The sequence below is a fragment of the Mycteria americana genome, chromosome 11 (assembly GCF_035582795.1).
Source record: "Mycteria americana isolate JAX WOST 10 ecotype Jacksonville Zoo and Gardens chromosome 11, USCA_MyAme_1.0, whole genome shotgun sequence".
Classification (NCBI taxonomy): domain Eukaryota; kingdom Metazoa; phylum Chordata; class Aves; order Ciconiiformes; family Ciconiidae; genus Mycteria; species Mycteria americana.
Genome location: NC_134375.1, coordinates 24,342,102 through 24,366,446, shown reverse-complemented (window position 1 = coordinate 24,366,446; position 24,345 = coordinate 24,342,102). Strand labels below are relative to the sequence as shown.

Genomic DNA, 24,345 nt, shown 5'->3' with positions numbered 1-24,345 from the left:
ACTTGATTTCTTTGGGCCGTCTATTCATAACATTCAGTTTTTCAGGGACTCTGAATTCCTTTCACTTCCAAAAAAGGAAATGCCAAGCATGTGCAAATGCCCTGTGTTTCAAGTAGCGCTTTTTTCTTTCCTTACCTTTGTGGCATTAGTTCAAAACTGCCCCCAAGCTGTAGGCGTGCCCAGGTGGGGGACACCAGCTGAGCACATGGCCAGGCTTCTAAAGGTCTGCACTTCAGGTCAGGAAAAGCTGGTCCTGTTGGTTTGTAACAGCTGTACCAGAGGCTTTCAGAAGTTAAAAACTTACCCTTTGGTGAGTCTTAAAAAGATACGTCTGAAATTTCTAAGTCCACCTTCTTCTAGGAATAAGAATGCAAAATAGTTTTATTGTAACAAAATAATGAGGATATGTAGTTTGTTAGTTTTGTTGGTTTTTTGTTTTTTCTTTTTTTCTTGCTTATAATTCATGAGAGCTGAACTAACTGTGGTAAAGGCTTTGGTGAAGTAGTGCCTTTACCTGGGACCAAATACTGAAAGCTTAGTCTCAAATGTAATTTGTATGAATGCTGCCTCTTTAAAGAAAATAAAAAAGGAGTGTATCCACATTTAGAAAGATGACCGAATGGCATTGCCAGTGCAGGCCCCTTGTCTTGTGTGGAGTGTGTGTTTAGAAGGTTTCCTGTCTTTTGAGTAATTTGATCCTTGTCTTCTAATCTACTGTTTGTGTTTTGAAATTGCGTTTGGTCAGGCTGTAACTTCTTCTGGTGTGGTTCTGCATTTTTGATACCGAAGTAATTAATGTGCAGTATACTGAAACCTCACAGAGAAAATACTTGGAACCAGTTTTAATATCTCCGTATTTGATCCTTTTGGCAGTTTCCTTTGCCCAACGTTGTCTTGTACGCTACGCACCAGGAGAATAAGCGCCTTTTTGGATTTGTGCTTAGAACTTCAGGAGGGAGAGTTGAGAGCCGCGAAACTTCCGTCTGCTATATATTTGAGTCAAATAATGAAGGGGAAAAGGTACTGGTGATGGTTATATTTGTATCAGTTTTGAACCTGACATGGATTCCAAGATGTTAGATCCATTCGAGCCAAGGGATTTCTATGGGAGGGTATTTTGTTTATGCACTGAAAAACAGTTAAACAAGTGCTTTAATATGCTATCGTACCTAATTTGGGAATCTGGCTTAAGTTTAAAGCTGTTCTTATTAGAGTCTTTTTGATTATTTCAAATCTGTTTTGTGTTTAGATTTGCGACTCCGTTGGACTGGCAAAACAGATAGCTTTTCATGCAGAACTGGTAAGAATCTTTTTGGGGCAAGGGATACTTGTGAATGGAAGGGAGAGGGTATATTTAATGCGTGTGACAACATATTCTGCAAGATGCTTATAGACGCAGTAATACTGTTGTGGTGTATTTTAAAGGATTTGTTTTCTAGAATTTAAACCCCAGAGAACAAGACTGACCCATGTCTACTGTGGAACAATATCCAAGATAGGATTCACCTTGCTACCTTTAGCAAACATACCAGTCCTTCAAAAGAAGAATAATCAAACCAGTGGTGTAACAGTTTTGAGCAAACTCCCATAACTCGGTAGTGTACCAAACATCTCGGGCTCTTGTTACTCACTTTATTTACATTTTTGCCCTTTAGGATCGAAAAGCATCAGAAAAGCAGAAAGAAATAGATAGAGTCAAAGAGAAACAACAAAAAGAACTGAATAAACAAAAACAAATTGAAAAGGTACGTTTCATCATTATTTCTTCTCTTAGTCTTCTTTTTTCTACTTACTTGCTTTTGCAGTTTTGTACTCCAAGATCCACTATCATATTCTTTAGTACAAGTTTGTAGAACATTATGGAGTTAGTTATTAGAGGTATTTCCAGTGCAGATTGAGTATAGTTTTGTACAGTAGCTCTTAAAAAGAGCTCTTCTGGGGCGATAAACCACAGACCGTCTCTATAGGAATACTTAAGAGCAGTGCTTGAAGGGAAGACCTGTCCCAGGCCCAAGGTAACGGCAGGTGCTGAGGAGGGTTCCCTGACACCGTGAGGAGGCTGCAGACGAAGATACTTCTTCTGACCGGCTGTGTCTGTGGGCCATAGGTACAAGTGTGCCAAGGTGCTCGCCGTCTGATAATGCCAGCTACTGGAATGGAAACGGTTTGGTTTCCTATTCAGTCTTTTAATTCCCTCTGTACAGAAAGTTGTCCATGGAGAGTATTACAAGATGGGTTATAAATCATCGCAATGGTATCCTGTTTCCCGTTGTAGATGGCTTTAAAGTTAATATTATTTTTCTGACTTCCCAACTCCCCCTTCTCACATTAGGACTTAGAGGAGCAAAGCCGGTTGATAGCTGCCTCCAGCAGAGCGAACCAGAGCAGTGGAGAAGGACAATTTGTAGTCCTTAGCAGTAGCCAGTCAGAAGACAGTGATTTAGGAGAAGATGGAAAGAAGAAGAGAGAATCTGAAGCCTAAAGTTGCCTACTGTATTAAAACTGGAGCACGGATAGAGCTGGTGACATGGCACAAGTTCTGCAAGAAGCGAAATGCAGATGGAGGGTCTGTTGTATTATAGAGAAGACTTGGCAATATGTAGACCCTATTACGCCTTGATTTTTCTTTCTCCATTAAGTGATTTCCATTTTCACGTCAGTATAATCTCTCTTCTGTACGCCAAATGACGCATGGTGATGCAACCATGTTTATACAAAATTATGTTTTCTCAAGGCTTCTCTGCAGTATGGAAAAAACAGGGGAGTTTCCCCACGTACCTCTGTGCAAGTGACTGCTCTTGAAGCAAAACTTAGAGCTCTCGCTGGACTTCAGCAGTACGCTGACCTTTGTTCTTTACACTGCAGTACGGAGAACATCTTGCTGGAGACAAAAGTGGATGTCCACATAAGACAGCGCTAAGCTTCACCTAATTTGTTGCACATAACTTCTTAGATTTAGAAAGAAAAATCCTTATTAACATCAGTGAGATGTGCAATAGTTCTAGACAGAAAGATCTTATTTTTTTGTTTCATATTGCACTGTATGATACTGGGTTTTTTGGTGAATGCTGAAAGACTTCTTTCAACAGGAGAAAAAAATTGCCAGACCTGGGTAAGAGCTGATGAGACGCAGTTGCACTTTGCTGCATGAGGAATGTGCAAAGCATTCCTTATCAAATGATAAGAGTAATGGATATATTCTGGTAGCACAAGTGCCACATTCTTGGTTTTTCCCCAGTACATGTAATAAAAAGCTGTAAGCCTTTGAGCTCACTTTTTCTAAAACATGCTTAGAGTTGCAGGAACATCTGAATTCCATCATTTGAAAAATCTTCTGAATAGGTAAATGCCTTGCCACCAGTATACTACATCTACTGAAGATGAGTTGAGGCTCTTTAAATCTTTTTACGGAAGTTGATTTTACAGACAGAATTTACTAGCTCTGAAGTAAGAGACTGTGCTAACCCTGCATCCTAGAGTCAGTCCCCTAAAGCATTTTTCAAAGCACTGTTTACAGCTTGTAATCTGAACTCCGTGTTCCATACCCTGTGTAATATTTATTTTGTATAGTACTGAATGTGCATTCACCTTTTGATCCAGAAGAGAAAACTTGTTTGAAGAGAAATATTTATTTTTGCACTAATTACTATAAATACTAAAATCCAGTGGAACAGAAGATATCTCTCTAATAGTGGCACGAAAATAACAGGAAATGTAGACAGAGAAGAATATGCTTATACTCCAAGTTATAGCGTAGGTTGTGAGTGTTTTACAGTTCGTTGCAGGGCACTTCTGGTGGTCAGGCATGGAAGCCATTTCCAGAGTATCTCCCCATCAGCTGGTGGTGGCCCAGCCCTTCAGAGCTGCAGTTGCTCAGTGCTGATAAAGTGTGGAATCTCGGGCCTTTCTGCTGGGCGGGCGTAGGTGCGCGGAGGGAGCGGTAGCCGTAGCTCTCCTCGCGCACGGGAGGGGCCCTGCGTTGGTGGAAGGCGGCAGTCTGCTCCTGCCCCTGACGCTGGAGGTGGCAGTTTCTACGCAGAAGGTCACTGCATCTGGGTCCTGTCACAGCAGAGAAGGGGGAGCAGCGCCTGCCCTTGCGGCGCCCGGCCAGGGCTAACTGCGTCCTGCAGCAGGAGCGAGAGCAGCTCTCGGAGCAGATGTTCCTGGCACCACAGCCTGCGGAAGGGCTTCAGCAGCCTCCCAAGTGCTCCTGCCTTGCAAGAGGAGGTCGAGGGGGAGGCTGAGCAGCAGAGCCCCTCCACCTTCTCTTCCTGAGTTAGTCAGCAACTCCTGTTCCAGTATATTTTTCATCCCCAGAGCAGCCAGTCGCTGGCGGAAATACCTGCTTCTGCTGTTGCCCAGTCGGGCCAAACAGCATTGCCCTGTGGCCAAATTTGGCTAGCAGACTGTCACACAGACCACACAAATCTGAGGCTTTTTTCTAAAAGAGAGCAGCATTTTTATTTCATAGATAGGCTGCTAGTCTCATCTCTCATCCTTAAGGGACTGTTTTATTCTTGCCAACGGAAATGTAGAGAGGCAGCAAATCCAATTTTTTTCCTTTTTGTGCCCAAATCTGGGCTCACAGACGGTTGCATGGCAGCCAGTTTGTCTCTGCAACTCCTTCCAGTTCATGTTTGTTTCTCTTGTTTTTTTGTTTTTACTTACTGATGCTTCTGTTTTCTATCAAATAATATGACAGTATAGCTCAGGGTTACTCTGTCTGACTGCACCTTCCTCAAGTACTTGCTGAAGATGAAGTAATTCTGACAGAGCAGAGGAAGACTATGAAATCAGTGGGCTCCAGTTTCTAGAATCTAGTCCGCAGCGTGTCAGAGCAGGGCTGACTGATGCGTTGGTACCAGCTCAGCTGCCATCGCCCTAGCTCCATGTGGAGGACGGTTAATAGATGAGCAAGCTCATCAAAAAGCCTGTCGGGTTTGTACCTGTTTTGCATTAGCCTTATTGAAGACAGGGCAGCAAACTGAAGGACTTGTCTTGAAAGCTCCCATGAGTGGTTTAGACAAATCGGCAAAGGTGAGAAAGAAAGTTGGCAGATGAATTTACTGTCGTAGGGGATTTTTCAGATTTAACAATACATGACTGGAATGATTCAGTTTGCTTTTCAGGCTTTCAATCTATGCCATTAAATGTAGTTTTCTAAACCAGACAGCACAGGAGTGAAGTGCATTTCTTTTGTGGTGGATCATTCTCATCTTAATCAGTAAAGAAAAGGGAAATGACTGAAGAGCATGGTTAAAGAAAACAGATTGACATGCATGAATGAAATGAGGAGGGTTTTTTGCTTGTTTAGGAGAGTTTCACTTGTGTAAAATGAGCAAAAAGATATGAAAGCTGGAAGAGCAAGGGGCAGGTGAGAACAGAGGAGGGAGTTAAACTGGAAGGGTGCAATGAGTTAGCAGCGGGGTGAGAATTACTGAGTTTTGCTTACAGGCAGCAGCACCTGGCTCTGGAATTACAACTACCTCCAGGCAAAAAAACAGCTGCTGAGGCTTTGTCCATGCCTCCTCCCCCAGTAAAAAGCTGTTGGTGCCCTTTCTCCTGTGAGGGATAGAGCTACTGCACTGGAAAACATTTTTGTTAATGAAAAATAATTTAGAGTGCTTAGTATTTTCCTTGAGAGTATGACTTTTAATATAAACACCTCATGTTCTCCTGGGAAGTACTGCAGTAGGACTTCACCACCTGAGCATTTTATTATTGGAAGTAAATTACCAGTTGGTTTCCTCTCCTGTCATTTATTCTGCCTGTTAATGTTTCCTCTTGCCTTTTACTCACAGACTGATCTTCCACACACTGCCAGCTGAAGCTGTACTTGCTTCATGTGAATCTACTGTTATTTCAGACCTGCCTGAAAATATTCTTTCAAGCACATGATTTTAAAGTGACTTAACGTGGGTATTGAATCAGGACTAACTTTTTATGTTGCTAATTGCAGCCTCATAAGTTACTGCCATGTTTTTTTTCCCCTGGGGTAAGGGGACATTAAGTTTGTTACACCATGTAGGTTTACACGCTGCAGCCCAAGCAAGTCTCATTATCAGTCATTTCAAGCTCCATACATTCTTTACGTATGTAATGGCGTGAATATCGATATATAAAGTGTGCTTATGGGTATGCATTTTACTGCGTTACAGATAATACCTGGCATTCCTCCATGGCCACTAATAGATTGCTCCAAGTCTAAATCAGAGGACAAGTTAAGAGTCATAAACAACTTGGCCATATATAACTGCTTTACGAGTGGGTAGTGTAAACTAATTGAATTTCATAGTCTTATTAATTCCTTAATCTGTTTAGGTTTGAAATTGGATGAAGACAATTTACTATCTAACAGTAAAGTACTATTTGAGAGTTAAGGAACGTCCCTCCTCTGCGATGCTGTCAGATCTCATCTTTATAGGGACATAAAGCCCCAGCTGAAAATCCCAAAACAGCGGAAGCTATTTATGAAGGTACAATTTATGTACACTGATATAAAGAAGCAGATTTGGCTGTGCATGTGTTTAAGGTAAATTCTGATTATTTAGTTGCACAGAATTTAGGAGAAGCCAATGGAGAAAATTATGTTATGATCTGTCTCTTGTTATTTCAGAAATAATTCACATAGAGAAAGAAAACCTGCCTCTGCTTAGTGAATTTAGTAGGTATTGTCTAGTCTCACAGCAAGAGCCGATATTTTATATTCTTTCTGTTGCTCTATTTTATGAAATGTCTTGCCAGTCAGTCTCCAAGGCTCTTCTTTTTAACCAAGCAGCAAGCTGATTTTTTTTTTCCCTGCCACAGCGGTGTCTAAGTTGTCATGACAAGAGTAAGTCCGTGTGTCGTGAATGCACTCGTACTCCTAACAAAGTTTATATTGCAAGCCAAGGATTTTGTACAATCTTTCAGGTAATTTTATAATAGAGTGGAGTGGTCAAATTCTTACCATGGTGTTCTGGATTGGTCCCGTTCTAGTGAAGTGTGAGTGATTTCTGCACTGTTTGAGACTGACTTGCACGTTTTCCCTGAACAGCTGTATTAAAACCCTCCAAGAGCATACTTAGATCAGCCTCGATTGTTGCGTCTCGGTCGTGGAAACATGGGTAGTAACATATTATGCCAGGGCTTCAGTCAGCGTTGTGTAGATTAACGACCAGCTGAACTACAGGAGCTTTCTGGGTGGGATTTGTACTGATGCAAAAACCTCCTGCATTTTTCATAATACTGACTTCCAGGAAGTACCATTACTGGTGACGGGATGCGTTCCCTTCTGTTAAACCAAGTTTTAACATGCAGTTATGTCCCTCTGTTGTCAAAGTGTATCTCAGTTCTCTTAGTTTTAATCATATTAGCTGGATACACTCAGAGGACGTTATTGTACTTGGAAATGCTGGTAACTTATTTTTGCGGCAATCGAAGACTGAACGGCAGAAGATGAAAATCCTTACCATGGTCGCTGGCTGTTCAGTGCACGCGTTGTGGTGGTCACGCGACAAGGGGTAGCACTCTGCAGAGCTGCGGTTGTGGTAACGAGCAGAATTCACACATACAGAGGCTACACCAGCACAGCCATTAACGTGGGTACCGATACATATCTTCACAGGCTTCATTAGTTTATTAAATGATAAACACCATGTAAAAAGCAGCGGGTCATAACTACATTATGGTTAAATTTGTATTTTATAAGGTTTGTAGATTTTTCTGGGGAAAAGCAGGCTTTTGAACTATGTAACTTCTGTGATAAAGATGCATGTATAACTAGAAGAAAATCTATGCTTACTTGATAATGAAGGAATAAATACTACTAATGCCATGTGTGTTGAGGAACTTTTTTTCCCCCTAAAATACGGACTGACATCTGCAGCATTTTTGGGAAGGAGAGGCATGCTGTGGGTACTATGCCAGACTTCCTGAGACAACTGTGACTGCCCACAGAGTGCTCCAAAAGGTTAAGCTCCAACCATATGAAGAGAAACTCCAAAAATGGCAAGCATGCCTCTGGACAGCACTGTAAAAGGAAAACCTCGTTCCAGAGAGAGCAATCACAATACGTAATGGATGAGATACCAATACCTGAGAACGAGCAGCAGAACTAACCCGTCCTTCAGAAACAGTCTCTTCTTGTTGAAACATGGGTATTTCACAGGAGCTGCTGTGACAGGCAGAGCTTTCTATAGCTGTTAATCCCATTTCACTGCTTCGAATGTGGGATTGCTTCAGTGGGTGAAAAAAATAAATCTACTTAGGCTGCTCTTCAGAACTTCCATGCAGGACTTCACAGACAAAAACTCTACTTCTTGGCCAGAGAACGGGAGGTACAAGCGAAAAAAGGACTGTGTCCCTTCCTGGTGTTAGTGAAATCCCCGACCTTTCACTGAAGCCTGAGTTTAATCCTGCAATGGGGGTAGTGTTTCTGTTACGACAGGCTTTAACTTAGCAATAACATAAGGTTTGCAGCCCTACAGCTTCCAGTTCCTTAACCCTTCACACTAAGCATTGAAAATACTATTGCCAGAGCTTTCCCATCCTCTGTGTGCCAGTAGATAAGTAGAATGGCATCACCATACTTACATTTTGGGGTTCTCCCCATTTTCTTCAGGGGGTGAGGGGGGAATGCTGGTATTCTGTAATACACATAGGAGATAACATCCCAAAAGAAAAAAGCAGCTGCATTGGACACTTTTATCCACATCAACATTCCCTTCAAAGCACAGAACTACTAATTATGTACAGTTGAGGCTGTAGGTTCCTGTGAAGTTTTCCTGTCCATAAAGATCATACTCCTTGTACAGTACGTAGTCTTTCAAGCACTTTGGCAGCGGAAGGAAGGTCATGAAGACAGGACACCGGAGACGCAACCGCCCCATGCACTCCCGAATCTTCAGACGACAAAGATGTTTCAGAGAGCGAGGATTTGCTAGAAATGAGAAGGCGAGATTGATATTAATAAGTTATTTATTAAATTTTGTTCAATTTATTTATCCAATATTGGGCTACCTGTCAGGATCTAGCGTTTTTACCTCAGCCCCTACATCTCTCAGTTATAATTTATAATCATTGGCAGCTAAATCAACATGTTTTGTTTCTGTCAAGTTGGCTAAATGTAGATTAATGGAAGTTTAAGTAGTAAAGTTTGGGGAATAATCGGTGCCAGTTTTCTGTCAACCTGAAGAAGCTACTAAAAGTAGAATTATGAGTCACTACTACTTAATCTATGTACCAAAAAAAAAAAAAAAGGACATAGAATTAATCTAGACTAGAATTGAATCACTCAATTAAAAATAGTAATTTATTATTAGATTTGCTCCATCAGTTTGAGGCAGGGGGAAAAGGTTTTCTCCCCTTGAAGAGGATTGTGTTGTCTACGCTGTAATTAAAGTTCCCAAGTGCTCTACATAAATTGTGCAGTTACTGTCTATCAGAATTCTGAGAGAAACTTAGTTTAAATCCTACACAGACTGATTTTTAAGAGGTCTCTTGCTGTCAAAACATACCTTTTGGCCTAACAAGGGTCAAGAAAAGCACCAGTTGAGGTAAAGAAAATGAAAACTAAAATACCACCCACAAAAAAGGCCCCAATCCCAGAACAGCTTGTTTGTCATTTCAAATGTGAACATCAGACACTTACTTAAAATCGAATTGATGTCTGGCCAGAGTTCCTGTTCTTTGAGAACTGCTTCTAGCTTCCAGCAGATATTCACGTGATCGACGTAGTCTAACATTACTCGCACTACTTTCCCAGACAGATGCTTCAACCATGACAAGGTTATCACCTCACAGAACTGACAGAAACAAAATGTTTAAGAGGATAACATTCAGTCCTCCTGTCAATGACTTCCTCCTCTGCAGGACAAGAGGAATTAAATAACTTCAGCAGAACGCCAGGAAGAGTGAGCGTTCTGTCAGTCAGGGCAGCTGTAGAGGTTGTCACAGCTCGCATTAAGCCTCACTAGTGGAATCTGTAAATCTGAGAGATGGTTATTTTGTACTAGATCCAAAAAAGAACTTAAGCAGCTGTATACTGGGTAACTAAGTGCTTACAAAGAGGTGCTACCACTCCCTAAGTGGCATTTAGACTTGTGTCCCAGCGTGCTGAACAGAGGGACCCACCAGCCAGTGCGTGCCATGCCCCCTTACCTGCAGCTTAAAGACGGGTTGATGAGGTTCAAGCGGCCCTTACAAACCGCAAAACCATGGCGCTGAGGGGTGTCTCTAGGAACCTCTTTAGGTCGGCCCGGGTTTGTTAATTTCTGCTCAGTGCTTGTCGTGCCAGCGCCAGGGGGTCCTTACAGCAGCCTTCGATAGCGGTGTTAGGATACAAGCCAAGGCAGCAAGCCAGCCTGCAAGTCCCTGCTTTCACAGCATGGACGAGACTGCCCTGGAGAGCCAGTGCTGCACTGATCGTTAGCATATCATTAGCTGTATTTCACAATTCAAAAATATTGTTTATGGTAATTTGCTGTCATGAACCAGGCCTCACGGCAACATCTATTTGTTTTTAAAGCCTTGTCTATTCCTACCTTTATGTGTAAACTGTCTTACAGTTTCAAAACTTCCTTTTCTGACACTGTGTTAAGTACATTTTCGTTTAGTTTTAGGGAGAATACTGGTAGTAGAACAACATATGAAGCCATCTGATATACTTACCATTGTATCTTTGATAACGGTAGAAGTCCATCCATCAGTCACATACTGGGAATGCGAACTGTTTCCCCGAGGGCAATCAAAGCAGCGGTGGACATCATACCCATAGTTCATCAGCATTCTTAACATGACTTCGTCTTTCAGCGCATACTGTAGAGCTGACGGAAAATGTGTTGTGTTCACTCTGCAGAAGTAATTGACGTTAGCCCCGTGCCGCAGCAGTAGATTCATTAACTCGTAGTTGCCCATTCTCAAGGCTATTTGGAGACAGTTGATGGGATCTTGGTTTGGCAGGGCTCCAGCATTCAACAGCAACTGTGCTGAACAGATATCCCCGTTGGAAACAGCGAAGTACAGTGCTGACTTCCGGTGGTCATCGTAGCCTTTGCGAACTCTTTGATCCAGCATGAAATTGGCATCAAACCCTGATTTGAGGAGAAACTCAAGGCACTGAGGATGTGCTCCTGCTGCTGCTGAGTGAACTGGACTTATCCCACTTTCTTTAATGGCTTCAAAATTAGTAACTGGAACTAAATTTTTTAGGGCTCTGAAGAATTAGAAAAGAAGAGTCTCAGAATCTTAAACATACTGGTTCACCTAGCTCAGTCTTTGAATTTCTCTGCATTGTGGGGCTTCAGAATTCACCATGACTGTATACAATTGTCTTAAGCTACCGAATCAGTACCATGGCATGCTATACCTCTGCATTGACTTTAATGGCTAACAATTAAATTGTTAGCCAGCAATGGATACTGACTTTATACCTACTACACATAAAATGTTATTCTAGTATACTATTATTCATGAACAAGCCCATTCCTTGCTAGAGGAATGATGATTCCTTCTCAATAGAAGCTTTTCCTGAACGTCAAGAGCACAGTGTTATTGCTTAACCTATAGGAATTTGGGAATTAATAGAATATAATATATTATAACATAAACACATATAATATATAATTTAATATATACAATACATTTAAGTTTAAATAGAATTTAATTTATATATATATAAAATATTAAAATCGGAATTAAGAATTCTCAGATTCTTAATCCACACTGCAATGTTCCTAGTATTGAAGAGTTGTTCCTCACTTATTGCTTATGATTTTAGCATAAATATCTTCCAGTGACCTTCCTGCCTTGAAAATAGGGATCACCCTTATGCCCTAAGTCTGGGGGTTTACCCTGGTTTATGTAGTATGTTCACCTTCCTGTGGTGGGGTAGAGATGAAGCATACCCAAAGAGAGCGAGGACATCCCAAGAACCTCAACATCAGACTGGGCAGTGTTACTGTTTGTGACAAGTGGGGAAATACTACAGGAATTAGTCTGTTCATTCTAAACTGATAAAGACTTTATTCTGACTGGTCTCCTACATTCAGACACAGAAAATTCATATTTACACAGTCAGAAGGAATTCCTTCTACAAAACTACAGGTTTGCTGCCTGCTTTGAATAAGATAGAGTTAGAAAAATTAATATTTCTGGTGTCACCATTACTTGATTTTTAAGTATATTAACTCACAGAAAGTGTCCTCTATATGCAGCTCTGTGGATTGGCAAGTGACCCGAGTGCTTTGGTACATTGGCATCAGCCCCATATTCTAGTAAAAGACTCAGAGAATCTGGATTTCCTCCTCCCGCCGCTTCAAATAACACAGAAGCACAATCCCTTGCCTGTGAGAGAACATCCGCACCTGGAAAGAAGCATCCAGGATTTTCACAGCAGTCTCTGTAAGAATCCCGCAGTAATCAATACCTCCAACCCTCCAGTGACATGGTATTGTGGATACTACTCTTCACCAAATAAAACCACTATGGGCATAAACCTTCGTGTTGGATCCTTGATCCTGGGAACAAGAGGGTCCAAATTGCTTTGAACACAATCACACAGTAAGACTTGATGCTAGAACTGGGCAAGGGATTTGGTTCTTATTCATACATAGAGTGGTTTTTGGCTTAGATACAACGCATTTCAGTTCTTCTACTGTACAAAGACCAGACAGATATAACTGTAAATATGAGAGAACCCAGTATCAAAACAGTTCATACAATCCAGTTCCAGCGCTGCTGAGCCATCATATAAAATTCCCCACCACAAATGTCTTGTCAAGCCTTCCCTAAGGTGACCTGTCTACATGAGAAAACAATCTTGCATTTAAAAACAATTACAACTACTCACTAAAACATTCATACATTATTCTAATATTATGAAAATGTAGTCTTTATCAGGCCTTTACTTAACTACATCACAACAATCCTCTTGGTGCAGAGAGCATTTAATTTTCTTTAGTAAGGAAAGTTACTTCTGCTGCTATTTCTGAAGGTGTATCTTACAATAACCAGTTTTAATCCAATCACAGAACTTTCAGAAGACTAATACAAATGTGTGTAAATAGGCTAACTACTTTTAGAGGGAATATATATGTGCGTGTGCACATGTGTCTGTATATATGTATACACACACACATATCTCTCTCTCATAAAATTTAGATACCAGGACTTGGGAGTCAAACTCTTCAAATAAAGTAAGATGCCACCCAAAAATGCAAACAAAATATCTCCTGCAATGTGTCAGATTTGCTTGCAGTTTTGCAAAGCATTCAGTGATGACTACTGCAGTTTGCTACAAGTCAGTAATCTCCAAAAATATATTTTGTGTATGATCTATTAACGCTACAGGCTGTATACTCAGTAACACAATAACAGTTCATTTCCTTTCACTTCAGTAATGCAAAGTTCTACTGGCTACTGAGCTAAGAACAATTTTTTGCCTCTGCATTTAGGAATAATTTTCTCTCTTGGAAAGAGGGCTCACTGTCCCATTTGGGCTTTAAACATTTCAGTACTAACACATGTGGCTTACAATTTCTACTCACTTGAAGAACACCACCACTGAACCTACATGCTACTAAATCAATCTACTGAGTTGTAAAATGGAACCACAGAACAGCTGAGGTTGGAATGGACCTCTGGAGGCCATCCAGTCCAACCCTGTGCTCAGGCAGGGTCAGCTACAGCAGGTTGCCCAGGACAGCATCCAGTCAGGTTTTTAGTATCTCCAAGGATGGAGACTCCCCAGCTTCTCCCAGTGACCTGTTCCAATGTTCAACCACCCTCACAGAAAAAAGTGTTTTCTCACGTTCAGGCAGAATTTGCTAGGTTTCGATTGCTGGCCATTGCCTCTTGTCCTGTTATTGGGCACCACTGAGAAGAATCTGGCTCTGTTTTCTTTACACCATCCCATCAGATATTTAGAACGCTGGCAAGACAGACCTCCACCCCAAGCCTCCTCTTCCTATAACATCCTATATAACAAGTCTCACCTTTTTGCAATAAGAGCTCCATAATTTCTGTATGTCCGATCTGCGCAGCCAGTGCTAGAGGTGTGAGCCCATACCCACTGCGAGGGTCAGGATCTGCTCCAGAACGAAGGAGAAGCTTCACCAGATCCTTCCTGCCTAGTCTGGCTGCCTCATGTAAAGCAGTCCTCTTGTGGACACACCGCAAATTCACTTTTGCACCAGAACTTATCAACAGGGAGGCAATCTCATACGAATCATGTTTAATTGCTGTAAGACAATAAGCGAAGTATCAGCCAGCATGTTCTTCAACACTGTTCTAGGCACTATGGCTTCTGTTATGTGGCAGCCCGGGAAAGCTCGAGCTGTTCCTGGCAGTGCTATTTATACACTGAGAAATGTCACACCACACTGAAAGGTTTAACTTATCAACAAGTCTGTTCTTTGTTTCCAGGATAACATTAACTATACAAACGAATAATTTCACAGTAATCTCTTTTTCTCTCTGTAATCCTCCGTTGCGTTTGGTAATGCAACAGAATGCAACTTCCCTTGCCACTAGATGGAGATCATATACAGGGACTCGGTGCGGTCAGGAGCTGGCCTGCTCTGAGAGCTCTATTTAATCTTCATAAGCAGTTACCGTGATACGAAACAAAGTTTAAAATGACTGTGTCATATGCCTTCTTAGCTTAATAAGCCTGATCTGTTAAGTCAGTAAGGATCTGAAAAGAGTAATTTGCTTTGGCTCCAGTGGATGGAATGAATAGGCAACACCTTTTCCTCCTACTCTCTTTGATCTTCCAAGCTGTGCGGGGTAGAACAGTGAGAGTCCTTCACCGAGACAGATTAGGCAGAGAAGCTTCATGTGCCTCAGCTGATTGAAGTACCACTGACAGCATGCTATAACCTGTGATGTCCCATTATATGGAACCTACACGGCTGCTTTAGATCAATCCCATACCTCCCCTTCTTGGGGGATGGTGCATTTTAATATTGTGCACTTCAAAACTATCTAGGAATTCTCTGCATCTTTTCTAAGCATGTGGCCCTGACTAGAAGCTTTAGTCTCTTCAAAAGGATGGATTGAGGGTCCTACAGATAGCTAGGCTTTTTCTTCTTCCTTTAACAATAGTTTTGAAAAAAACATCCTTCCAATATGGAAAAACTTACAGGTTCATCCAAGAAACTTACAGTTCTCCTCTGGAAGTCAGATAATGACAACACGTTTTCCTTTTTTTGGCTAGACTCAGTAAGATAAGAGCATCATAGCCCAAACTGGGGGAAGCAAATGAAATGAACATAGAACATTTTTTAAAAACATCTTGGCAAAATATTAGGACTAGTTCTTTACAAATCAAGAATTACAGTTCTTGTGCATGATCAAATTAAAATGGCATTCACATTCAGAGTGATACTAGGTATGGGACCTTCTTCTTCAATCAAAAAAACTCAGAGAGAAGTGAACCAAGAATTTAGACCTGGCTAGCTTCTTCACTTGTCATACTTGGATTAATTCCAACACTGTCTGAATAGGGACAAACACTGTTTTACGCTGTACGTAATGCAGAAAAATCAGGCTGGTTTGCTATAATGTTTGAAAATCAAAGCCAATTACCATGGTTTTTGGAGAAAGAGAAGCTGATGCAATGATGCAAAGAGATACCATGAAAGCAGAGAATATGAATGTTTTATACCTGCAGACAGGAAGAACAGTAATAGCATGAAGAAGCAGGAGGACCTGGTTATCTGGCACCACTGCATAAATGATGCCAAGGAAAGCAGAGGAAGACACTCTGCACTTCGTGGAGAAAGCTATTTGATTCTTTGAGGAAAAAGATGTATGTTCAACCTGAACCTCAAACTCGTTGCAACTGAGGGATGGAAAATGGTAGGCATCTGGAGCTCCCTGCATTGGATCAGACTTTGCGGAAAGATTTTTCACCTCTCGACTTCTATAGATTTCCCATACTTCAGTAGACCAGTAAGGATAATACTTTAATTAACAAATAATACTAAGAACTTCATGGTGACAGTCCCTAACTTGGAATTGTCAGCTCATTTAGAGCCTTTATACGACTAATAAAGACAGAGAGAGACAGACACATTCAATACTGAGATTAGCATTTTTTGCTCTTTATAGCAAAATATTTTAGGTATTGATTTGAACTCAAATATGTCAAACTGAAACCTAAAATGTGTAACTATAACCTCACTTCACTCGCTCACCTCTCCACCCCTAAAATAAGGTATTCACCTATAACTAAAGGAGAATCTCCCTCTTCATTCTTAACATTGGGATTGCAGCCATTGAGCAGGAGAAAGCGGACATTGTCTATGAAGCAATTTCTTACTGCCACCAAGAGAGGTGTTTCCCCTTTTAGAGTGGTCTGTTCCCACGTAATGGCACGGGAGGCTGAAATACAGAGAAGCAGAACACATTTGAAGCTGAATGATTCATCAAAACTGACTTTGTAAAACTTTTTGGTGGAAAACCACAAGGACTCCGTACCTTTCAAAGTTATTTCAAGGATGTTCTTATTTACCTGTGCTGCAGCTTCGTGCACAGGAAGCCAGCCTTGCTGATCTGCTTCTTCAAAAGCAGAACTGTGCCTCACCAACTTCATCAAAGCCTCTTCTTGGCCTGTGGTATTTTAAGACAGACACATATCCCATTACTTGTCATAAAACAAAATTCAGGCAACTAATATACTGAGTGCCATTTATCCCATCAGTGCATCTAGAATAAACAACTTGCTTCGTCAAAGCAATTTTTTCTCAGAGGGTGGTTTACATGAATGGGACAATCAATGATTGACATTGACTCACAAAGCATTTTGAATTATACATTGAAAAAACTTACTTATAATTAATATGACTAACATCTTTCAAATATAATCCTCTCTTATAAGCAACAGTGCATGAAAGTTGAATGTATAAAGTAAACAGGTGTCCTGGTAAAACTGCAGGAAAAATACGTAGGTTGGCAAAAGTAAAATGAAGTGATTTAACAGGATGAGACCTATCTCGTTATTCCTGCTTTTACTAACAATCTTACTGGAACTTTAATCAACACAGATGATTGTTTTCAATTTTATATCTCATCAAGAAACAGCAAAACTTTCTCAGCTGGAAAGCCTGTTTCAGTAGAGGCCTGGTTTCTGCTCATGTTTTTTATCCCATCATTCCTGGGAGAAGGCAGTCTGCTCTCCTGTTACCGACAATGGTAGGGTGAGGGGACAGACCGCTCTCAACCTCTGCTGCTGAAGTTTTCCTACACGTGGAAGAATTATATATTCATAAGGTCAGAAAGCAAGTGTAACTAGAGCTTAGGCACATTCTTCATAGTGTATGGCACATCTGCTTTCCCAGAAAAGACTTGGTTTCTTGATTCCTACTCCACTAAGTATCTCTATGACTACTTACTATGACATGTATAAAGACTGGATTGAAGGTTTCCCACTGCCAGACAACTGTCCTAATAATGGTACTACTTATGCTCATTGTTTATTTATCTCTGTGACTCAGTATATAAATTGATTATACCACAAAAAGCAGAAGTTTCAGAAGAGCAGATTAAGAGCATCTCGTATAGGAATACAGTAAATTTTGGCAGTGAAGGAACAATTCTGGAACACTCCTCAGGTAGAGAAGGGATTTTAATTTGGGTATCTCACGAAGTGAAATGCTTTTAGGAAGCATTCACTGACTGGGGGCCTTGCATCCTGTTGTTTGTTTTACAAGAAAGGCCTGGCATTGTTCCCTAATTCCAGGAATCTGAGAGGAGTGACATTTGAACCCATCCTATTACCATGTTCCCATCTAATAAGTGAGCTTTTGGGTGTCTCATTTTTAGTTGCCTTACTCCTCCCAAGACTATATATTAAATCAGGTAATCAAACACCTAAAATGTAGGCAGTGCTCAACAATGCAATACCCAAGTGATTCCTAGGGGTATAGGCTTAGTGTGGCGTATTTGTACTTAACTGTCCGAATTGCTGCAATTATCTTTCCATGTTCTTTACTTGTAACATACTGGAAACTGCACAAACAGAACAAAAATGAAGTGAGAAATAAAAATTAATGTGAAGTTCAGGATGTAATTATACCTTAGTTTAAATACTCAAATCTAGACTACATGTTAGATTTCTGTAAGTTATATACGTTTTGTCAGGGTTTAACACATTAAAACACTTTATTTGTTGGTCTTCCCCACCACTATAAATATTGGATTTTTTCATACAAAGGTCAACAATTAAATACGAAAATGAGGAAAAGCTTCCATACCAATCTATTTTTACATCACGTACTTATCTTCTTCATAAAGCCTTGTACTCATTTAAATATTGATGTAAAACGTCACCTGAAAGTTTCATACATTCCATATGTTTGAGGAAATGGGTATACTTTTTCAGGGAGAACTCAGAACAAGCGAGCTACCAGTGGTTTCCAGTATCCATGAGACAAGGTCAGAGCAATACAACACACAGAGTCACAAAGGAAAATAAGGTTACTACATGCTTATGATAATGCCAAGAAAACATGCAAAAGAGAAGTAATAACTTACTACCTTTCATCCTCTGTTGCACTGCCACTTGTTTCAATTTTATGCCTATCTTGTAAGCTTTCCTGAATAGCTTGTTGGGTAGGGAGTTCATCATCAGAATCATCATCAAACATATATGTAGAATTATACATGGCAAACCAGCTCAACCTGGATGACTCTCCGTAGGGAAACACTGCTTTTTAATTGGAAGCAGATGTTAAATCTTCAGGTTAAATCTGGAGTAATAGAAATAGCAATTGCTGTTTAAGTATCAAGAGAAATGAAACATAGTTCAAAACAAATGAATCGGAACTTCTCCATCTCAAGCTCCAGTCTTCTCCCAAGTATTTAAGTTTGCGCTGCAAAGAGTTCTTCTATTTAGAACAGAGTAAATGTTTTCTATTCCAACAGCATGTGCTAGCTTTTACCTCTGTTCCTCAGACTGAACATACAGAATAGCTACTTGTTCTGGCATTACTTATTAGAAAGCAACAAAAGTAAGTAAAACTTAGTTTTCAGATAAATAGTCATTCCCTCTTAAGTCTTTTACACACTCAAATATCATCACAACTGTGCTCTGATGTTTCCTTAGTAGGAACACAGATGTGCAATAAGACTTGGGATGTTTTTTCCGTTTGTTCACAGAGGGCCTGGAAGTGAAGGGCAAGTGAAGGACATGAAATTTTTTAGTAACAGCTTTTGTTCAAACTGTTTCAACAAAGATATCGGTAGGGCCATATCTTGTAGTCAGGGAAGTATCGCAGATTTGTGCTATTATGTGCATCAGCCTCCCAACTGAAACAACATCAAACCCCATGCTTGAAAAAAGACCAACTTTACCACCTTATGTACATAATCTATAGCCATTTAGAACAGATAAACTTACAATTCTGCATTCTTCATCAATGCATGCCTACTTTTTTCTAATACTTGTAAGGGATGTACATTAAATACTGCAACAATATATATCCAAATACAGGCAGAAATAAAAAAAACACTGGTGTAACCTCAATGAAGTTAATGAAAAAAAAAAAAGCTTAAGAATAGCATTAGTTGGGAAAAAAAAGTTTGCCAAATTGAAAAGGTTAAATTAAAAATATTTTTACCCTTTTAAGATTGTAATACAAACAGTGGAGCATAGAAAAAAAATCCCATCGATACTATTTGTTAAGTCTAAATGTTAAATTTTAAGAAGAAATCATAAAAAAATTATTAACGATCAAATCAATCATTAAATAGTATGATGTGTGTAGATGTACACTGTTACATGCATAAGCAGTCACACTGTTCTTTTGTATATTCGGCTACATGCTATTACAGATTAAAATCACAGATGTTCTGTTAGGCTCAAACCTCTCATCTGTTTTACCTTATCAAAACTTCCACTTCTGTCTTTCAAGAGAGTTGGCCTGAAAAAAAACAACCAAAAATACAGGGAAAAGGAAAATAAAACTAATAAGTAAAACTGAAAGCAAATAAATAAATTAGCGAAACGAATGAGCACAGCAAAATAAAGGAAGTTGTCAACATGCCACTGACAAAATTTGGAATAATTCTAGAAACATCTTAAGTTGAGCAGCAGTAATTCATAGCAAACCTGCATCATTTAATTTGTTACCTGATCCACCTAATGTGTGATTGCAAGGCCTTGCTCTGTAATTGCAGATGTAGCAAAAAAGAGAAATATAGGAGCAAAATATACAGACAAGTAACTGTTAGTATTCGATTATACTTATAGTACGAGTATATAAACGTTTTAAATCTAGACTATTTCTTTTTTGTAAAAAGACTATGAATTTTCCTATGAATTAAGAAAATATACTGTTTTTCCTCACCTTCTGAAAGAGGGAAGATCTCGCACTTTGAAGAAGTGATTATTAAGTTGAAAGTGATATTTTCAGGATTGAAAATGATCTCAGTAGAGCCTACATCCATTAATAGCTCACTATAAATACCCGATCATAAGATACTCTGGGACTTTCTCCATGTTTCTTTCATTATAGGTTAGTTATGTTTAATAATCTGACCTGACAAATGGTGTCAGCAAAAGAAGGAATTAAAAGTCCAGTTTCTTTGTAAAAATGCTCTTGTTAATAGTTTTTGGAATGAGAATTTGAGAACTGTAAGTAGTAACCATTACATTATGGAAAGAAAATTCTTTAGTGCTTTCCTAAGCGAGTAAACTGAAGATACTGTTAGGAACTTACTTAAAAGAGTAAAACAGTGTAAAAAGAAAAACTAAAACCAATAAAAGTAAACATAAACAAGCAAATAAAATCAAGCAAGAACTCTATTAAAAATTAGGATGTGTTTCTGACTGCTTAATCACAATTCACATATTAATATAAATAGAAAAGCAAACAAAAGACAAACATACAGAGTCTTTAGAGGGAAAAGCACCATTTCAGAAAGACAGACCTATGCTGAAAACTGATGCTGGTGTAACACACAATAAGCAGGGAAATGAAGGACATAGATGCCTAGTTATAGTAGTGAAGGTAGGGTAGAGTGAGACTTTCATGTGCTTAATTTATTCCTACTGTATTTTACAGAGGGATCCTTACAAAGAAATGATGATGGCTGTGTCTGAATGCAAGGCAGACGTAGTTCTTTGCTAGAGGAGATCTAGGAAGAATGCATGAGTAAATTTTTTTTTTTTTTTTTTTAATAAAGGAAACAGAAGTGCAGAATCAGTGAAGGAACTGAAACCGGACTGCCCCTCTGGAGCGACAGGGAAACAGAGAACATTTTATGGCAGGTGGTCATAAGGGAGATTTTATCATTTGTTCTTCACAGAAACTATGTGCAAAAAAACCCTTACAAAAATCAGAGTATCTGAATTAAATCCTGAAAAAATGAATTTGCTGAGGGAGGAAGGCATCAGAAGTACCTACTATAGACAGTTAAACGATTTCTCATACTTGTGCAATCTTCACTGTTGTTATGACAGAATATAGGCTACATATAATCCAGACTGAAATCCCAAAACTTAGTACCTACTAGCTTTCCACTCACATGAGTCAGCACTCTTAAATGCTTCAAGTTCATTAACTGTAATGTTTCTCTCAGAAAGTGCAGACTATTTTCATTTGCCATTAAGATATATTTTGTGATATTCAAGTAATGCATAAAATTGACGTTTACACATTAATAATATTACCAACGGCTAAAATCCTAGCTGTATCTTTTATAGATTGTAAAGACGCTAATAATAATACAGGCTTATTTAAGACAAAATATTGAGGATCAGAAAATATTTGCATGCTCTCTTTTAATATAAAAAAGTCCAGATGTTTCTTTTACACAGTATGTTCCATGTCCTCTGTAAGCCAACAAAAAGAACAGGATCTTGTGAAGTCTATATCTGAACTGTCCAAAACTAGTCATCCAGCTGGCAGAGCAACGCAACACCTCGCTTGATCCAGTGTTGAACTGGTTTATCTGTGTTAAGCGTCAAAGCAATGACGAAGTTAGTAGAATGTCCAGTAGTAGATAAGGTTCCTTTACGCTCGCTTGTCTTGTAGAGTGGGCAAACATATGCATTAGATTTCTTTATGTCCAGTTTTGTAGCTTCAAAAAAACCCAAAATAATATATTACATTCAGCAGATCTATTGATAGAAACATAATCTACATACAAATATTAAGTATTTACAGTAATATCCTTAAAGCTAAATAAAAATGCAAAATTGTTCTGTGACTAACATAATAAAATTATCTGGCTTTTTTTGTGGGGCTTTTTGTGTGGTTTGTTTTGTTTTGAAACCCAACTAATTTAACTACAATTTGTTTTCAGGACTCAATGCCTTTCTATGATTCTACCAGCTTTGGAATCATTCAAAGACAGGTTAAAATCTGAATAGTTACATAGTTAAAGTATAGTTTATACATGAGCTTTTAACAGCTCCACAAGAAGTCTGGTCCAGCAGCCACAGAACCTAACTGCCATTCAAGTCACCTGAGACCCAAGGACACAATTCTGCAGGAACTCTTTGTATGCCTGGACTGCTAACGTGCAATTGTGCAAAGTCTAAAATCATGCATGTCTGAACAGATTCATCCAACCACAAGAGAAAGCACAGGCAGAAAAAGTGGAAACTTTGCAAGAGTGCCTATTAGCTAATAACATCTAAGTTGCAACAGTTGCAATAGAAAGTCCTGCATAAGTGAATAAATAAAAACAGGGATTTACTGCTCCTGATCAAAGAAAACAAGAATTATGGAAAATATCTTACTAGTATGACAGACAACTAGCATAGCACCTAAAAATAACCTGAGCAAACCTTGCTAAATCATGTGAGGTAAACCACTGAATCTCTGTAAGTCAATTAAAAACGCTCCTCAACTTGAGTAGAGCCAGGAATTCAAGCACCATGTGTTCTCCTACCCAAATTAACATTTGGTTGAAAAATAGATTGGGCAGCACCTAACGTATTTATAAAAAATTAATTTAACCAGTCCTTTCATCTAATCCATAATTATAATCATCTGTGGGGAGAGGGGCAGGCCTATTGCTCAGATGAGATGAGACTGCATCAAGCTAGCAGGCTGAATTTTTAATGTAAAAGTCATAGGTCAGACGCACGTGAATTCTGTGCACATTTGGGTACTTTGGTGAGGGTAGGAGCACTGATCTCTAAAAGGAATTCACTGTTGCAATTTCTTGTTGAATAGCTCACACTTCAGAGAAATTATACTCACTTGGCTTTATCCAAATGATTGGCATCACATCAAAGAGCAATTTGGGATACTGTTCAGCTAACATTCCCCTGGTGAGAGAAAGCAACAAAGTAATTATTTGTGGCTTGGTGTTAAACCAAAGAGAGTTTTGGTGGGTGTTTTTTGTTTGTTGCCTGCTTGGGCTTTTTTTTTCTTCTTCTCCATTTTCCATGCATGAAAGAGTATTTCATTTGGTGTGTTATTTCAATAATATGAAACGTATCACTTAAAATATTTAAACAAATCTTGTCTGAGCACTTAAGAAAGCTTTCCAGAACCACAGTAAAACACTTTGTTACTGACTTGGTCCTGTCCCAGCGAGCTCCGTCTAAAAATAATCCGTGGATATAAACACCATCTTCTGGTGCAGCGTCAGCAGTGTCCTGAGGAATAACCTACAAGAAGTAAGTGTTCTACGTTATTAAACTTTCATAGCTGTTTGCTTTTTGAGGTATTATGCCAATAGCCAATTTTCAAGAGATCAATCCAAAATGAGAATAATATAGTAATACCTTCCTTTCAGTACTACTTTTATACAAAACTATGAAGATAGCAGATTTCTGTGGGTTTCTTAATTACCTTTATTGTAGGTTATAGAATAAGGCTTTAATCACACAGACAAATATGTACTCTATAGGTTGTTTTCTTGAGTGGGGGTCCAGGTCCAATGATAGAACTAGTTTTAATATACCTCTTTTACGCATGTTATTTAACATGCCTACCTTACCAAAGAATTAAATGCATGTCTTCAAATTGCAGTGAGTTAGCTGCAAAATGAACCTTCCAGTCAGGATTTACTTGCTACATCTCACTGCAACATCGGGACTCAGATTAATAAAATATGCATTTATAATTCATCTCTACCTGAAATTCATATCCCAGAAGATCAATGGGGATCCTGTGCTTCCTAGCGTAGTTTTGCATTGCTCCAGTTAAGAAAGCTTGAGTAAAATAGAATCCCGACAGCCAAAAAACTGTGGGCTTCCCTAATTCATACCAGTCCTGGAAAGAGGAAAATGGCACATTCAATAATCAGAAAGAGACAAATCCTATATTGTTTGACCATTTTCTACATAACTGTACTCCAAAAATCTAAGCGAAGTCTATCACTCCTTTCCCAACACTCCTTTAA

At 39.3% G+C, this 24,345-nt stretch overlaps 3 protein-coding genes across 4 annotated transcripts in view; 1 reads left to right on the top strand and 2 right to left on the bottom strand.

Moving 5' to 3' along the window:
* The window catches only part of APPL1 (adaptor protein, phosphotyrosine interacting with PH domain and leucine zipper 1), a 28,083-nt gene extending 24,458 nt beyond the window's left edge, over positions 1-3,625 (top strand). Inside the window, exons 19-22 of the mRNA XM_075513605.1 lie at positions 874-1,020; positions 1,250-1,300; positions 1,656-1,745; positions 2,333-3,625. Of these exons, the coding sequence (XP_075369720.1) occupies positions 874-1,020; positions 1,250-1,300; positions 1,656-1,745; positions 2,333-2,482 (438 nt within the window). The 3' untranslated portion in view covers positions 2,483-3,625. The remainder of the gene's footprint in view (positions 1-873; positions 1,021-1,249; positions 1,301-1,655; positions 1,746-2,332) is intronic.
* Positions 3,626-7,640: 4,015 nt separating this feature from the next.
* ASB14 (ankyrin repeat and SOCS box containing 14) lies at positions 7,641-18,690 on the bottom strand. Its single transcript, XM_075513606.1, has 9 exons — positions 18,520-18,690; positions 17,941-17,991; positions 16,462-16,598; positions 16,207-16,365; positions 13,974-14,219; positions 12,173-12,344; positions 10,651-11,194; positions 9,632-9,785; positions 7,641-8,920 (listed from the first exon to the last, which is right to left on the bottom strand). The coding sequence occupies exons 1-9, from the start codon at positions 18,645-18,647 to the stop codon at positions 8,727-8,729; spliced, it is 1,785 nt and encodes a 594-aa protein (XP_075369721.1). The 5' UTR covers positions 18,648-18,690; the 3' UTR covers positions 7,641-8,726.
* Positions 18,691-20,765: 2,075 nt separating this feature from the next.
* Positions 20,766-24,345, bottom strand: part of DNAH12 (dynein axonemal heavy chain 12) — a 74,114-nt gene continuing 70,534 nt past the window's right edge. For both annotated transcript variants that reach the window (XM_075514002.1, XM_075514004.1), the window contains exons 71-74: positions 24,078-24,215; positions 23,517-23,608; positions 23,196-23,263; positions 20,766-22,065 (exon numbers count right to left, since the gene is read on the bottom strand). In XM_075514002.1, the coding sequence (XP_075370117.1) occupies positions 21,875-22,065; positions 23,196-23,263; positions 23,517-23,608; positions 24,078-24,215 (489 nt within the window). In that variant the 3' untranslated portion in view covers positions 20,766-21,874. The remainder of the gene's footprint in view (positions 22,066-23,195; positions 23,264-23,516; positions 23,609-24,077; positions 24,216-24,345) is intronic.

Bases quoted from the DNA above. Each gene is read 5' to 3' on its own strand.
- ASB14 (XM_075513606.1), bottom strand. From the start codon at position 18,647: ATGTATAATTCTACATATATGTTTGATGATGATTCTGATGATGAACTC. The intron at 17,992-18,519 runs GTAGTAAGTTAT...CTGTTTGTGCAG, and splicing joins AGTGCAACAGAGGATGAAAG to TTTCCAGTATGTTACAAGTA. The intron at 14,220-16,206 runs GTGAATACCTTA...ATTGTCTTACAG, and splicing joins AGATTCTCCTTTAGTTATAG to CAATTAAACATGATTCGTAT.